Source organism: Camponotus floridanus, unplaced genomic scaffold (genome assembly GCF_003227725.1).
Source record: "Camponotus floridanus strain SB8 unplaced genomic scaffold, Cflo_v7.5 scaffold18, whole genome shotgun sequence".
In the NCBI taxonomy this organism is placed as follows: Eukaryota; Metazoa; Arthropoda; class Insecta; order Hymenoptera; family Formicidae; genus Camponotus; species Camponotus floridanus.
In genome coordinates, this window is record NW_020229303.1 from 3,252,041 (window position 1) to 3,270,645 (window position 18,605).

The window sequence follows — 18,605 nt, forward strand, 5'->3', positions numbered from 1 at the left end:
CGCAAGGAATTCAATTAACATAACAAATCGAGGCGCCAGGCACAATTGCGTGAAATTTCAAATAATTGCGTGCACTCCGATCTCCGTTCAATTATTTGCGACGGTGTAAACATTTGCATACGTAAACATTGAGAATGTACACGAACCGCGTATTGTACGGAAAACATTGGTTTGCATGATATTTAGACATTGAATAATTGAATTGTGTTATGCCATATGAAACTAGAGATAGATGAGTTGTAATTTGAAAAGGTATTATCTTTATTGATTAATAGAGATAAATATAATAAAATACGATCTATTATTTTATATAACATGATAAAATCAAGTAGAGCTTCTATTTTTGATTAGAATCGAAATATTAATTCTATAATATATAAAAAAGAAGAAATTTTATCTTCAAATTTATATATGAAAAAATATTTGTTGTCACTTACTTAAAATTATGTTATCACGAAATAGTATCAAAATAATTACAAAATGCAAGCCACAAACGATGAAAACGATATAATGATAAAGTCAGAAATTTGTTCGTTAATTATTTCAATCGATAAATATATAGTAAGATGATTTAATTCTGCTCGTAATTTAATTCTTCGATGTAAAATCTGAAGAATATTCAATACGTCAGTTTTCAATATGGAACTTCCGTGAGATTTCTGAGTAATTAGGATTAGGGAACACAGCGGCTACTTTACAGTCTAATTAGGAGCGATCAATCAACTAATGATAGCATCCCGGGTATAATTAATGCGTTCATAAATCAACCGCACTGGACGCGATTTAACGGAGCCATGGGGAATTACATGCACTATTGTATGTCACGTGCCTATTGCATTGTTTAACACACATTGCATAACAGATCAGAATTGCTGCAATATTATTAGCAAATACGATAACGATAAATTTACTCAGAAATCCTTTTTTTTGTTATTATTCGCAATGTAACTTGTCCCAGAAAATTTTTTTAAATCTGTAGACAATAAAATATTTATACTTTTAACATTGTTTATCTTCACAATGAAATCTCGAATAAATAAAACTCGTTCTATTAACGTAAAATCGGTTAAAGTTTATTGAAAAATAAAATTTTTTTTATTCAGATAAAGCCGTTTAATTCACATAAAATCCTTTAGCTTTTTAAAAATAATGGGATTATCAATATTTTGCAGAAGTAAATTAATTTCTTTTACTCTTACATTAAAAATTTAATCTGTAATATTTATTGAAAAAAAAAAAAAACATTAAATATACTCTCGGTATTTATACGTACAATAAAACAAAATAATTATGCATGCAAGGCTCAAAGAGAAATAAATAAAATAAGACTGACCGTAGCTCTTAGAACTTCTTTACGTCACACTTACATTTGTCGCTCCTCGAACATCCGTTCGTCGAGAATCTCGCGAAAGAGGAACAACTATAAAAAGGATTAAGTTCAGCGAACGGTTCTTCCGCTTCGACAGGTCGCGAATTTCGCAATCGCTCTTCTCGCGTAGAGAAGACGTTGGAAGAAGGGACGGAAAGGAAATTGCTCGTTCACAACAATGCGATCGCCGATCTTTTGACGTGAAAGCGCGTGGCGGCATTATCGGCGACCTAACGGCACTGCTGACTTTCCCGGCGGGCTCGTTCAAAGGAATCGCGCGTCGACGGCGGCCTTTCCGTAGCCATCAACCCCGATGGAATCGGCCCAATTTTGCGACGAACGGGTATTATTCCGCCTGGTGAGTCCCGTTACGATTCTCTTCCTCGCGCTCTTTGACACCGCCGGAAATGGATGGCTGTATCGCTCCGACCGTTCGATTTTTCGCCAATTGAAAAACGAATCCATGAAGGTAATACATTCTTTGATACTCTACGTGAAATATAATACCTTTGTTAAAAGCCCACTTGGACAGAAACAATTTTAGTCTCCAATTATCTGAATCAGAATTCAATGCCTCTTTAAAAAAAAAAAAAGATGAAGAAATCACAGTAAGTGGCGGTAATTTTTTTTCGTTACCTAGGATTTTCGTTGTTTTAAATTCACATATAACACCGGAATCTCAGAATTTTAATGCCAGAAGCGAAGTGTAAAAACAGATTGCTTCTCGGAGATTTATGCTCGACGGTCGTTGGATTAACGGCAGGAATGGAGGACGGTATATTTTGACAGTTCGATATAAGAAAATCACAATGTGCAGTTACTCTGGACGAAAAGCTCGACAAAGTTCCCAGTAGCGTCCGCAGTTTCTCCCTCGTTCCTCGTCTCTCGTTTCCCAGCAGCACGAAAAGCATTCCTAAGTCCCTGAAGCAAAAAGACTACGCATTCGGTTCACCGCTAACTCGACTGCATTCTCTCCTGACCCGGATGGTGTGATCCGCCCTTCTCTCTTCCTCTCTGTATCCTTACAGCTCATCGATTTATTCGCCGCATAATTCCGTTTAATCCCTCGATTTCCCGATAAGGAATAAATATTTCCGCGCGATTAAACACGTCGTAACCGCGTCCAACATGCGTTTATATGCGAGAATATGATTATACTCCTTATCAAAATTTAACGATATAAATTAATCAGGAGTGGAAAGGATTAAGGGAGGCGCTCGAGACCTTTCCATATTACACGCAAGGATTATCCGCGCATAACGCGTCCATTGTTAATGAATTTTATTACTTCAATATTGCATCTACTAATTATGCAGCATTTAAATGTTGGTGAAATAAATATTAGGATTATAGCGGTTGAGTGAATAATGTAAAACGCGCGGGGAATATAATATTTACAGGATATTTATTGTGTAAGTGGACAAAAGGTATTACAGTTTGAACATTTTATCTGGAGCTGTTATCGTGTTAATTACATTTACTGTATTTATGTATCCCTTTAACTCCTTAATTATCGACAATCGAGTACCTAATATTATCATCGATCACGCTCGCCATTCGTCGTATATCGTTTCTCTCTCGACTTGTATTATTTATTACATCTCTTAAGATTTACCTTAACATTTATATTTTAACTCTTTACCGCGCATTCTGTGTGTATGTTACAGGAAAGATACTTCGCGATGTACCAAATATCTCTCTATTTTCTATAAAAAATAACGACAACGATTCTTCATCAAACTGTTTGATGCGTTATATTAATCTTTTCAAGATTTAATTAAATTATTATATATTTATATAAACGTCCGCGCAATATTTTATTAATATTTAAAAAGGTGCACATTTTTTCCAGTTGCTCGATTAAATTTTTTTGCACTTTTATAAATCATTATTTTGTTGAAAATCTCTGTATCAAGAAAGAGAGAGAGAGAGAGAGAGAGAGAGAGAGAGAGAGAGAGAGAGAGAGAGAGAGAGAGAGAGAATAAGAAAGAGAGAGAGAGACAGAGAGAAAGACTACTAAATATTGTATTTGTCACGACGTTAAAAATACATTCTTGTCGTACGATATGTGGTCTCACAAATTTTTTCACGAGAAAAAATTACGCTTTTCTAAAACACACTTAAGAACACACAGACATACCATTGCTCTATATTTCCAATTGTAATCAAATATATCTATAAATCTAATATATCTCTACAATTTCAATCTAACAAATAAATGTATTTGTTAAATTTATTACAGGCGATTTTAAATACATTGTTAATTGTATTATATTAGAAATTAAGCGGTAAAGAGTTAATTTTGCAACCTCGATTTGACTTAATTCAATATCGCTCTGTACGAGTATACGTTTTATTGTTAAATCTATAGGATAAAAATAACTATGTATTATTGATAATTATACTAACGAAAAACAGTTTCATCATTACATCACGACAAGAAAACATCGACCGTTCCCTTGAAGCTTATCTTAATTTTTACAATGGCTTTTCTTAATAATTAATTAAAGTTAAAGATACACCTATCGTATCTAGCAATTATCAGTTTCGATATGTGTAACCCAATGGATTTATTTACAATTCTTATAATATTTCAAAATTGTATCGTTTTTTTTTCATATAGAAATGCAAGAATCTTCATATGCTGCAACTGTATTTTTCACGACCAAATTTGCAAACTTGGCATAAAATCAAATTAGCTTAATGCTTCTGCTTAAATGAATTTTTCGATTACTTCGACTAATGCATTTTTTAAAATACCAAAAATTGTTTTTATGATTAAATTTAAAAATCTCATCAAGTTACTGTAATTTTTATTTAAGATAATGGAGGAATTATTTAGAAAGTATATGTATATTTTTGAAAGTTATTTTTTTAATTATCTTGCCCGTATAATGTAATTGAAAATTCTATATTCTTATAAAGAGCAAGGGAATTAAGAAGTTGCTGATAGAACGCAAGCATGTTAAAAAATTTTCAACTCGATTCTTTGAAAGTTTGTTTTACTAATTGCGAAAGCGAGCATTAATTACGAAATTATTTTCCTTTTTGAATGTAATATCGAAGGTGTACGCATGTGTGTATAGAGGATCCAATAATTTTCTTACAATTTATTTTGATGTTAAGATGATGCATGAAACATTCATCGATACAAAATCGATCTATTTCTCGAACCAAGCTTCCTCGATCTGTTTTCTTACTGAACGAAATAAAGGGCAAACGTACACTTAAGCGAAATAAATGTTAGATTGAAAATGATATTTTAGCGCATTAAAAATATTACATATGCAATTATAAGATATTGCTTGCAAATTTATTCTCCATTTCGCGTTCAAACATCAAGCGATAAACTTGTTAAAAACTCTAAAAGATAAACAAAGAAGACTTTTTTACCAATAATTCATTCTCGATGAATCCCGAGCTCTCGAGAACCGTGAAATTCTAGAATTCGAGGATCGTATACAACAAGAATCTTATATTCTCAGGATCTCTAGGTATTTACGTAGACTCGAAAGATCGTACGGCGGAATCGTTAGATCGCGGCGTAGAATCTATCGATCCACTCGATTCATCCACCTCCCTGGTAAAATCCAGATGCCAGAGATTCGGAGAGCGTACTCGGCGAATTCCGCAATCACTTCATCCCACCATCCATTTCCATATTATCCCGTTTATCCTGTCCGCCATCGACGGAGAGACCAGAGCTCAAAACGTTTCCTTCAGTCTCATCACTAAACAAACGAGCTCATCAATAAAACAACGCGATGATCCCCGCCTCCCCCCTCAAGCGATCCGCCACCGTTTAGCTGTCGTCGCACACACCACCACCATCACCACCATGGTCTGAGCTTAGTTTTGCGATTATAAATTATTCATGCAACGTGCGCGACGCGGACCCGTACAACGAGGACTCCCTACCCGTGATGATAGTAGATCTTGTCCTTGCAGTTGCACGTGGCACCGCAGAACTTCCGACGTTCGCGGCCCTCCTTGCTGTCCGTCTCGCACACCCACGAGTCGAATGTCCTGACCAGCTCGGCGCAGTTCGACCACAGGTCGACGTGGTAGCAGGCGTTCGTGCAAAGCTTGCCCCGCGTGCAATGGTCTTTGCACATGCTGCACGGCTTACCGGCCACGTAGGGCAGGCCCAGACGACCCCTGTAGTTTCCGCTGCGGAGCAGAAGCACGCCGGTTTTATTAGTGTCTGATTTTAAGAGAAAAAGACGTCGCGCGCACTCAAAAACGATCTCAAAATTATCTAAGAAATCCATTGGAATTGTTTTCAATGTAAAATAATTTTAAAATATATATTTTATGTAAAATAATTTTAAAATATATATCCAAATAGAATTGCGAAACATTTAAATTATACTTTAAATGGGCGCGAGCACGATTTGAATATCGCATAAGCGTGAATTACACCAACTTAAAAAATAAGAATTTAAATCTTATTGCGTAAAAAAAAATTTTAAATTATCATCATTAATTCATCATTCACTTTGATGTATAGATATACGCAAATGTACAGGTACGTGCAAATATAAGCGCGCACAAACACATAAGATGAAAAAATACTTTTTGTTTTTTTTTTCTTTTTTGGGTCATAGTAGATTGCGTATTTTTCTAAAAAATTGTTCGCCTGATTCTTAGTTTCTTCAATTTTATGATAAACATCTTACAAAATGTTTTACAGCGATTTCATTCCATTTATAAATATACTACTAGGAAATGCATGTATATATGTACATGTGTGAATGTATATATATACGTACGTGAATCGCGCTGTATATATACTATCATAAATATAATTTGTGTTTAAATTACAACAAACAAGGAAGAAAAAAAAATCGCAAAAAATTGCATCAAAAGCTGCATTATTTAGTTAGTCAATGTATTTAAAAAAACACGGCATTTTTATTAAATTAAGATTCATCAAATTGGAAAAACGAATTATCTTCCTGTGGTGAGAAAATTTTGTACGCGCGAACGCGTTTTATTTTTGGTGAATATTAAAACTTTAGTAAAGATTAAAATCGCGTGAAAATTACACACAAAAAGTTCGAGCCAAGTTTGTTTTACTAAAATAACTTTATCAGATTAAATTTCTCAATTCGAAGCAACAAGTATCCCCGATAATCATATACCTTAACATGAAATACATTATCAAAAGTAATTATCAAAAGGTAATCATTTATTTCACAATCTGCGCACGTTTAATAAAAAAAATACTTATACTTTCCTATTATTATTTTTATTATTATTAGATTTAATTCGTCGTAAAAATATATATCATTTATTGATTCGGAATTATTCGGAATTTATAGACATCCCCCGACATTGAAATAGTCGCCGTTCTTCTCGAGCTAGCTTTTTCGATATCCGAGACTTAAAATAAATACCCGATTTCTCTCCGAGGCACATAGCGTAAATAGTTTAGGCGGTATCCATTAGCCGCGCGCATTAACGAAAAGCCTTGGAAAGTACGTCGAGCAATTTGCAAATGGGCCACCGAATTTACATTCAAAGTATTTTTCGGGACGAAAGCGTCTTAAACGATCGTGCGCGCGCGCGCGCGCGCGGACGAGCGCGAATTTTCCATCACCAGAGGAAGCTGCGTTGGTCCAGCGGGAAGGAAAGAGGACGCTGTATATCCACGAAATTAATTACGAGATAGAAGTCGGTGCACGGCGGAGAGAAACGAGATAAAAGGAAGGATAAAGTGGCCGACCACATCACGCGACACGGTTTATTTATTCAGAACCCGGACTACCGATGTGGCGGCTTCGCCGGCTCCGCTTTTCGCGCGAAATAGGTCAGGCGTCAAATACATCGTGAGAATGTACGGTGTTTAACAAGAGGTGAAGGGATCGACGTCTAAAATGGCATATGAAATGATCTTAAAAGCCGTTTCGTGCAATTCCATTCTACTCGAAACGTTTGCGACACTAAATTCCATATTGTAATAATTCCTGAATCTCGATGGCGATTGTTTCACGTAACATTCGGAAACAGCATCTCTTTTTCAAAGGGCAAAAGTGCGCGAGACTGGCGATAAGTTTTCGTAATCTCCTTCAAATTTCAATATTTTCAATATCTCACTAATTAAAAAAACCTCGATTTATAGTTTCTCGAAGTAAAATCAATTTCAAGTTAAACAGCCATTTTTTACTTTTATTTTTCCTCATCAATTTCCGGAAAACTCTACAACAATAAATTGAAAATTATTGATGCCGCGATATTTTTGTTAATCAAAATTAATTGCAATTTTTTCTTAATAAGAAAGAACATGTACGCCAATTTTCATCGATATCTGACACATTTCATGTATTTATTTTACACGAGATATAATCATTCGAGAAATGTATGTGCAATTTAATGCGCTATTCCTCTATTCATTTCGAAAACGCGAAGCGTGAGCAGCAGAGAAAATTAACGCGACGGCCATTCTATGCATTCGCATCTCGTCAATATCTTCGTCTTTTAACGCGAATATATGAAGTCTCCGGTGAATTCATCGCGTCGATCGCATTAGAACGGATCTCGCGAAAAATTTATCGGGCTCGCGTATTTTGCGGGGGATCGATATATGAGGGGGATATATAGCGTCGCGCGATTTGCAGAAATCCTTAGTTCAGAACTGGGTCGCCGGCATTTTTGTACGGACTACTGCAGGAACGATAAATTGCGAGTTTCTTCCCCCTTCCTCCCCCTCTCTCCCCACGCTTTCCAGGAGATCGAAGCGGATTCTAATTGCGGGAGTCGCTCACGCGTGAAATGTCGGGGAAATCGTTTATTTATTGTTACTCACATGGACGACTTAGCTGAGAATGCAACAATCTGATTGACATAATTCTCGGCTATTTCAGTAGATCGATATTCGCACAAATTATTTAAAACAATCGGTATTTTTGCGACACAAAGAAATGAGTGAAAAAAATCAGTAGGTTAAACTAATTTATTCTCGACACGAAATAATTTTTCCAAAGAGAGAAAGAAAATTTTTTTAGTTTTTGTTAAATAATTTCACATCTTCGCATTTATTGAAAGAGAAGACGAAAGAGATGTGAAATAATTTAAGATCATTGATTTTTACAGGTTACTCACTTAATCACTTTCCGATAAATAGATTCCTTTTTCTTTTTCAATCTTGTACTTCTCTCTCTCTTTCTCTCTCTTATTCATATCTCATATAATTCATTAAATTTAAAAATAAGCAGTCGGTTCTTGTAAGAAAATTTCAAGAGTAAAATTTTATTTCCTTCTCGTACGTCATATATGTTTTGTATTGAACACATATATAGATATATATAGATATAGTATACTTCCGGTAGTCTCGTGCACACAATACAACGAAAACCAAAAGTATGCTGGGAAAGTGTGTCATACCGGTGACAAAGAGAGCCGTCTAAGTGCCACAATGGGCATGACAAAGACGAACGAGCTATAACTCGCGTCGACGTTGTATATATATTCCGCACCGGTGTGTCGCATTTTCCTTGTTTTCCCTTGCTTATATGCGTTCTTGCTTCTTGTTCTCCCCCGCGAGCGGATCGTACATATGTTCCCCACACACATATAGTATATAAATATAGGATTTACATATTTCAATGCGCCCAGGGGAAGCTTACGTGCCAGTCTCGCGCGCAGTTTGCAAACATACATTGGTTATTTTTGCTCTCGTGGAAAAAAGGCTAAGCTGTATAATCAAGTCCGTATATGGGATGCCTGAGGAAGGATTTTAGCAATATTCGACGATCGTCCTCTCTCGAAAATGTTTTCGAGCTAGCGAACGCGCGGAAATACTGCCGCTGCATCTCTCTCGTGAATGATAACATTATTTACTATTCGAAAAGAGGGACCGTCATTTCTCAAACAAGATTCTTCCTAAACTATTTTGATGCGTAGTATTTCGAGTTAACTTGAAAACGAAATTAACGAGGGAACTTTTCAAGTGATAAAAAAATTGATTTTTTATAAGTATTATATTTATTATCAATTTTGTTATTATCACAACTTTTTTGAAAAATCCTTCTTTCTTTCATTTTTTCTCCAACGTCTTTCCGACGCAATGCAAATTTTTTTGTTCTATATAAAGATTAATCTTTTACAAAGAAAATTTTGCAATATTCCATATATATATATATAATAGAAAATAATTACTTAAACGCTAACCGCTGTCAAGTTCGCGATCAAAGTCCTTTAAAATGTGGTCGTCGTTGCTAATTAACGTTGCGTAAAGAGCGGATTGTTCGCGCACTTTGATCAAGTTTCCTTCTTCCTTTTCATCTTTCGTCAACCCTTCTACCTTGTTTATTTCCCTTGTGTCCTCTTCGACAACCAGGTACTTTGACCCTCTCCCTTTCGGCGAGCGAATGTCGATCTAACATAAGTAAGATCCGCTTTGACGACCCGCGCATTCTACTTTCGCCAAGTTTACGGTTAACCGTTCAATCCGCGTTTCCCTCTAGCAAATTATTGCGTCAATTCCACGTTAATGAACTAAGTTCTAGTCATGGCCCAATTGCGATTGCTGTCGCGGAAATGGCCGTGTACCACAACAGTCACGACATGTATTTCGGCGAAAATGATTACTATCGATGTCATCTATCTGTTTTGCGATTATAAGAATCTTATAAAATCATGAAAACGCCCTGCATTTAGGAATGAGATAATGCGTGTGAATAAGAATCTTGATGTAAAGATTTATAGACATGAGACATGCGACAAATAAAAAAATGAATGAGGTTCTTGAAGAATGAAAGAAGATAATAATATATATACAGAATGTCATTAATTGCACATTCTTTTGCAAATTTCGAGTTGAAATTTTCTTCACAAAAATGTCTAGGTCATCGTTACATAATTTCGTAATTAAGCTTTCAAATTTGTTCAAGTAAAGTTTATCTAAGTTCAAAGGAAAAATTAAGAAACATTATTCTATTCATATCTCCGAAGCTTAGTTTTTTTATTAAAAAAAAACTTTATTTTACTACCATATTTTTATGACTATATTTTATTATATTATTCTTTTATTATTATGTATATTATTTATTAATTATATTAATATTAATATTAATTATTAATATTAATTATACTTTATTAATTATACTAATTAAAAATTACTTACCGGAATCTTTCCTGTTTAATTAAATTCGAGAGAAATGCGGTATAAGGATGGTAAAATAAAGACTTATGAAGACCTTTTTGTAAACTAAGCTTGGCGCACCAGTAAAATGATATTCCTTAACTTTTCCTTTGATCTTAAGTAAGTCTTTACTCGAAGAAAATTTGAATTCAAGGTTTAATTAAAAAGTTATGTAATGATGACCTCGACATTTTCGTGAAGGAAATATTGACTCAAAATATTTTGTTGCAAGATACACAAGTCGGTTAACTAAGTTCCTTATTTAATAATTCATATCGTTGTGAATATCGGCGCGATTCTTCAATTAGGCTCGACAATTATACCTACCTCGGGGCATAATTGCAGACATACATGTAGAAGTCCTTGCCGAGCGGACCCTCGCCGCTGGTGCAGTGGCTCACCCCGCAACCGACCAGATGCGTCGTCGCCCACACCACCTGCGTGTAATGGCCGATCTCGAGGAGCTCGTTCGTCGTATTCGGCCCGTACTTGAAGTCCTTGTACTCCATGTACCACATTCTGATGGGGAAGTTCCTGGCAACATTCCGAGAGAGGCGTGATTCGGCATGATGAGCGATCCGGATTTGCGGTCGGATGTTGCCCGCGCGCGATGTAAAGTGTGCGGTTGTAATGTTTGTAAAGCTCTTGTCTGCGCGAGCTACCGATTCGGCACAGCTCATCACTGTGGACCGTCGACGTCCGCGAAATCTAATTCTAATTTCCTCGAGACTGCGGAATTAATTATTGTTAGCGATATAATTTCTCACTCTAAAGCGTCGAATTTTTCGATGGTTCAAGACGCAGTCTTCTCAAACGATCCTAATGGAATTTTTTAAATTGTAAATTTGGAAATTTTTTATCGTATCTCTAACGAAATTAATTAACATCTCAAATAATATTTTTTCAAGAAATCAACCTTTTAATACTAATTTAGATATTTTATTCCAATGACATACATAAAATGAATAAGAGTTATAGATAGGTATAAAGATATACAAAATAAAATTCTTTACTAAATAATTTAATTGCATTAAAAAAATGAAAAAAAAATTCCTGAAATTCCACAATCTCGAGTCTGAATATATCTTAAAATCTTTCGTTTTAACAAAGTGAAAAATGCAATTAACAAAATTGCACATATAATAATTACCAATTATCAGTCTTTCTTATATAAAAATTTAATTTATATTTTGATTAAATTCAAAGTTTAATATACTAATAATCTGTCGAAGCAATATAATTTAATTTAATGAAACCTACGGCGCAGTTAACTAATTAATGGCAAATGGACTATTGCATATTTTCACGGAAGAAAGTCCGCGCGAATACGCTCGGAGTACACCTGCGCAAATATACTGCTGCAAAGCGAACTCGCTAACTAGAAGTAAACAAGATTTAATAACATCTCACCAGAGTGTACGACCAGTGCTGATGAAAATGTTTTGCCCGCTTTGACCGAAACCATCCAGGTAAAGTCCGGTCGCGTTGTCGTGCACTAAACCGAGACAACGATCGGCCCATCTCTGCGCTGCCTTCGCTAAACCCGAATGCCATTTCTGAAATGAGAAAAGAGAGACGTGCGTTATACATGATTAAACGATGCTATATGATATATGGAGTGCTCTAAAAGTATCATATCAAGTAAAATTGGGAAAATAGTTTTCTGTATATTTTAACACATTTTTTTAAATAGTTTTCAAATCATAAATTATTGAACATATAATTTTTTTGCGCAAGAAATCAAACATAAACAAAATTGTATCTCTTCAACAAGTATATTTTAACTATGTGTTATGGTATTTTTATAATTATTATATAAATAATAATTAGAAAATAATAATTAAAAATATATAAAACAAAAAGTCTTTATTAAACGCTTCATTTAAAAAAATAATTGAAGAATTTCTGTACCTTCTAATCTTGTGTGTGTGTGTTTTTATGATTTTGAATTTTTTAAATAATGTTTTAATAATATTATTAATTTATTATTAAAAATGCAACTCTAACAAAATTATTAATTTACAAGAATAATGATTAATAATTGTTATCACGTTTTTTCTCATACATAATTTAAATTAATGTTTTGATAAATATATAAATTGTAAGTTTAATACTTATACATTAATATGTAGTTGGTATATATACTAATAAATATATTTACTTAATAGAATTCTACATAACAGTAATTAAAAATTCGAGATTTCATCAAATAAATGATTTAAACTTGAATTTAAAAAAATTGAATTTTAGAGAAATGCACGATATCTTTTATTAAAAAGTTGATGATTATAAATTTTATATCTCATAATTTAAGGAATTCATAATTAAAGGGAGAACGATGCTTTGTGAGAGTGCCCTCTGTATGTTATATTGCGGAAAAACTTGAAATCTAATTAAATACGTGTAATACAAACTACAAGCCGTTTACGAGTACAAGAAGTTTTCTTGCATTTGCTGTAAACTCGCGGTAAAAGTTTCTTGACTTTCCTGCGGCTCCTTAATTGCTCGTTATATGCAAATATCGCGCTTTCAAAGCCATAATATTTGTAGAGGCGTTCTCAGAAGTTTCTCGCGAGAAAACTGCTGCGCTTCCTATCTTTTTGCTATTTTTTTATGTTTCTCTTCACACAAGTTTGATACTGGTAGCTGTGTTTATTTCTGCTTAATGAATCGCGCGTAAGCATAATAACTGCAACTATGTGCATTACTGGATATAAAAAAGATGATTCAAAGTTATTCTGCATTTTACGAGCCTATATTAAGCTTAAGAAACTCGGGAGCTACCTGAGCAGGCGTCCTTAATCAGAGGCGCTCCTTGATTTATGCATCTCGAGGCGACTGCTTCCTTGCTCGTATAAAGTTGATTTTGAATTCTAATCAGTACCGGATGCATAATATATTCTATGAGGTACAATATACTTTGAAATTACATTTTTAATTTATTTTTAAAGAAAATCTTTGTGTTAATATTATATTTTATATATATACAGGGTGTCTCAGTTATCTTCCGTCATCTTTCAAAGACAAATTCCTGGGATTATCTGAAGATGATTTTTCCTCAACGAAAATGTCGAGGAACTAATAATTTTCGAATTATAAGTGATTGAAAATAAGGGGTTTTTCGTAAACTAAGCTTTGTAGAAATAAAATATTAACAAAACCACATTCTTCGATTAATTTTAAATAGAGTTTACTTTAATTGGGTTTTAATTTAAGACTTAATTGCAAAGATATATGATGACAAAAATCGGGAACAAAAAATTGCAAAAAATTATGGCCTATTGGGAACAAAAAAAATGCAAAAAATTATGGCCTTTATTTTCGCTGAGGAAAAATCGTCTTCAAATGATCCCAGGAATTTGTCTTTGAAAGATGACGGAAGATAACTGGGATATCTTGTATATATATATATATATATGTTTTTTTTTTATTACAATGTAATCTTTATATAATACAAAAATGGTAAAAAAATTATTAATATAAAATTATTTATTCGCAAGTGTTAAAAAATAATCGGGATAAATAGACGATAACATATTCTAAATCATTCTGCATTAGAAATTTGAACAAAAAGAAATCGCATGAATTTATTAATTGTAATTTCTTTTAAAAAATTACGATATTGCGATATTATTTATGTAATATACATAATTAGATATATTTATATTTATAATTTACTGGCAAACAGAACGATAGGAAAAGACAACGATGTTATCTGGCTTCGATTTTAAACGCTCTACTATTCGTCGACAGAAAGAAATTCTCAATAATACCCAGTCATCCTCTCCTTCGGAAAACAATACATCGCACCTAGGGTTTCGCCAGAGAAACTCCAGATAACAGTTGCATCTCTATGGCGTAACTCCTGCCGAAAGTAGCTTTTACGGCGACGTCGTCGGTAGTTTCCGTGGAAAAAGAATTTAAGTGGGAAGTCGTGTAACTTATAACCAAGCTAGAGATTGGACGGTACGAAGAGAACGACGAGAGTAGACGGAGAGGAGACCCAGAGACAGTTTGACCACGTAAACACCTGTCCGCAAATACGCATATCGGGTCTCTTCCGGAAGGAAATGTTAACTAAGAGTGAAAGCTCGAGAACAAAATTGGTGATAAAATAATTTAATATGTTAAGACTTGTGAGATGATTTTTTCATTACGAACAAAAGTCATTGAAAATTCGAAAATTGCGAATAGCAATCGTGTTACTTTATTTTCTATATGCGTTTTCCTTTCCGCCATATTTTATATTCTATGACACCATTTCGTTTGCTTCTTTCTAAGAATAATCCGATTTTAATTCATATCTCTATGAATTTATTACATTAGATTATCTCTGCGGTGGATGTCGCGGTCCCGCTTGTAACGTCTCTTACGCTATATCCTGACGAGAAACAACGGAAAGCGAGTGATATATAGTGTACACGTTTGCATATATGTTTATATATAGATCGGGGATAATAACGTCGATACAGGCCGGAAATTGAAATCTTGCGCCGTGCTCGACGGCGAACCTCGAAAATTTAGTTTTTCGATCAAGTAAACTACTACGTAAGGTAAATGTCTGATAAAGTCCGCCATTATGTGTGCGCAGCTTTTAACGCTCTAATGTTGAGCGTTTATAAAACAATTCAAATATCTGACAATAAAATTGTAATTATATTTAAATTATTTTTATGAATATATGGTATTCGTATATGTATGTACATAATGTGTAAAAATGTTACAGAATATGATTTGCTATTTATATATTTATTTGCATTCTTTTATAATTAAAATTCTATCTAAAATGCATGGTTTATTGTAATTATTTTCGATCGAAACATGTTACAGTTAAATAATCTCTTATCAATTATCTGTTATTTTCGAAACATGAACGCATACTTTATTGTTATGCTTTATTATCCGAAGAGGGAAAGAGAAAGAGAAAGCGAAAGAGAAGAAGAAAAAGAGAAGAGGTATGTGTTATAAACAATAATTGCTGTAGGATTTACCATTCAGCAGTTTTGGTAATTTTCCGGAAAATGCGGAAAATATATATTGCGAAATGAACGGATAATGAGCGCTTTCGCCGCTTAGTTTTAATCAGTCCAATTAACGACGCGCATTATCTACCACAAAGTTGCCGAAAATCCCGAATTAAATGCGCATTGTGCTGCAGGCAAAAGTTGAATTACATTGCTGCATATTTATTCTTTTTTTATATTGCCTGCATTTCCAGAGGAATATCTGCCCATTAAAATGACCGGTAATCATTTCTTTGACTATTATTTGCGTGAATTTCACGTAGAGAATAAACTGCTCGTTTCTAATTAATTTAACGAACTCAGACCTCTGAATTATCCAAATTATATAATTTATTATTTATTATTTATTACATTTTGTGTGACAAAACTTTTCAAGGAAATTATTAGCACTTTTTGTCTTACAATTAAAATAGAAATAATAAGAATGCCAGTATTGCTATTTTATTGAAAAAAGGGTGACACATTGTGTGTTAAAATATAGTATATAAGACAATATATTGTATGTTTCTAATTCAACATTTTTCATAATAGTTTATTTATATTCTCCCTCGAATATATAAATAGTTGACAATATTTATTTTAATCTGAATTATATTTTTCTAAATTATATTGTGTAAAATTGAAGAGACTGAAAGTGTCATCAAAATTAATTAGATTGAAATGAAAGACTCTATATCGATATCAAAGTTAACACAACTGAAACTTTCATTTCCGCAAAAAGAGAGGGATACAAGAGCCAGAGAGTTTGGAAGGATTCCATTTTGGAAAGTGACAACGTATTGTCGAAGGTACACCGAAAGATGGGAATCTGGGAAAATCGATGGAAATCGAGATTCCGTTAGCTCGTATCATTCCTGAATCCTGCGCGAAAGAATCCTAAGAAGATAGAGAGAATTGATTCTCCACAAATTTACAAAATTCTCAAAACTTTAAATTTAAAAGTAATCCAATTACATATAATAAATAAATGTTTTTAAATATATTTTGTATATTTTATTATATGTAAAACATGATTTTTTTCAACAAATATAATATTTAATGCGATTTATTTCTCGATTTTATTCAATTTATAATTATTCATAATAAATAAAAATAGAAAATGATTATTTGTCAATCGTCAAAAAAATTATATTCATGTCAATCACTTTGTTCCATTTTTATTAGATAATTTATTTAAGACTGATAGTGAAGAGTATATAAATTTATCTTAAAGAACTTGTAACATTAATGTGGAAATTGTGAAAAAAACCCTCTACTTATATTGTATCGTAAAAAAGTCTGCAAGTTTCCCCATATTTCATCGTTCGTAAACGGAAACACGTCGCCGCCGCGAGCAGATGCAACAATGACAGCTATGTCGAAGATTTGCTCTTTCTCATATCGACAAACGGCGCGGGAGCGAGTTTGCGAGAAATATCGCGATGACCCTCGTCGAAATGAAATTTATAAAAGCGGTTATCGGTGCGAAGGTTCCGATCAAGCGCCATAAACGCCCACTTCCGCCCAACGAAACCGATTCTGCTTTGAAGTTCGAATCGCGCCGATCAACGGAAATAGAATACATCGATTTCGTGTTTCGCAAATAACACTTGTAGCGACAATCCGCTTGCGTTCTCGCCGAATTCTATCTTCGCAGATCGTTTATCGCTCAATCCCGCGGCAGTAATTCAATTTAACGAGTGGTATCATGAACCTATTTATGACAAATAGCTCTCTTCTCACTTTACTGTACTACTGTATAAATATAAATTTTTATATGTGAAAAATAAACATACCTGTGGATATTTTTCAAACATAAAAACATAAAAACATAAAAAATATTAAAAGAAATCTGTGATGATCTGTGTAACTTGTAGGGATTCTGCGACTAAATTATTAAATATTCTGAAAGCAAATTTGAAAAATATATATGAAACGTCAGCGTACAAAATTTTAACGATAATCTTTTCGAACTGTCAGGATTTATTTCTTTTTCAATGAAATGTTGGCGGATCATCCGACATCTCGAACGCTGTAAGCTCGCTCGACCGTGTCCTTGTTAGGAGGGAATACAAATGGAGTTCTTACCATGACGAGCATGTTGGCGGCAGGTGGTTCGACCTGGGTGCGAAAGTAATTGTGTGTATCTACGATCTTCTGCCGCACCTTGCTGTTGCTGGTCCTTATTAACTCGACGGAGACGCTGTCGCCATACAATCGTGGCGCTGAAAACAAAAAAGAGACACATGCTTTCAATAACCGACATCTGTCGCCAACTCTTCTCAAAAAACGCTCATTTTCCCTTGCAAAAAACAAGAGAGGAAATTTTAACCAAACGCACGAATGAATCACAGTGCATCTTACAATCAAGGCAATGAGATACAGGACGGATAAGGAAACGTGCAATCGACAAGAAGGTGAGTTCTGATATAAAAATAAATTGAATCAAATTTTGTACGAGAAGCCTTGTTTTCAACAAGAATTGGAAAATTTGACACAAGTATTAAGCTTTTTGATATGTATGAAGCTTGAATGATTTTTAACGATCTCGTGTTATACACTATTGAATTTATCTCGACACTTAACTATAAAAATATATATAGAAAAATATAAAAATATTCTTGCTATAGAAAAAATAAAATTTATCATCTTTAGTAACTTCTACTTTAAATTCTTTTACTATTATAAGTGAAGAAAAATGTTATACTTTTAATAATCGTCATTGACATATTAATTAAAAATCATTCAAGCTTGCAAAAAAAAGAAATGTAAATATATTATTCAAAATTTCAAAATTAATTTTCGGAAACAGCCTCGTATGAAAAAATTTTATTTCATAGTTTTGCATAAAAAAATTATTTTTCGATTATCTCCTTTTAACTTCTCAATCCTGTATAATAATAAAAAAATGAAGATATAACAAAGAATGCAAAAGTTTCACACACAAAGTTACGCTTTCCATTAAACAAAATTTTCCATTTATTTGCCGTGTCGGAGAGAGAGAAGCTTTTGCTTCGGAAATTATTCGAGCGTCTATGATATAAAAAAAATAACATTTCGAGCTACTACTTCGAATAATTAAACGATA

The 18,605-nt window shown here is 33.6% G+C and overlaps 2 protein-coding genes across 4 annotated transcripts in view; one reads left to right on the forward strand and one right to left on the reverse strand.

The window, feature by feature from the left end:
* Positions 1-18,605, forward strand: part of LOC105250960 (centromere protein I) — a 156,209-nt gene that overhangs the window by 33,119 nt on the left and 104,485 nt on the right. The gene's annotated exons all lie outside the window — the stretch shown is intronic.
* LOC105250924 (serotriflin) overlaps positions 4,203-18,605 on the reverse strand; it is a 76,771-nt gene continuing 62,368 nt past the window's right edge. The window contains exons 3-7 of one of the 3 annotated variants that reach the window (XM_011257318.3): positions 17,606-17,742; positions 11,925-12,070; positions 10,842-11,048; positions 5,288-5,539; positions 4,203-5,100 (exon numbers count right to left, since the gene is read on the reverse strand). In XM_011257318.3, the coding sequence (XP_011255620.1) occupies positions 5,004-5,100; positions 5,288-5,539; positions 10,842-11,048; positions 11,925-12,070; positions 17,606-17,742 (839 nt within the window). In that variant the 3' untranslated portion in view covers positions 4,203-5,003. Of the gene's footprint in view, positions 5,540-10,841; positions 11,049-11,924; positions 12,071-17,605; positions 17,743-18,605 lie in introns of all 3 variants that reach the window. The other 2 variants (XM_011257314.3, XM_025407535.1) reach the window with 2 other exon arrangements.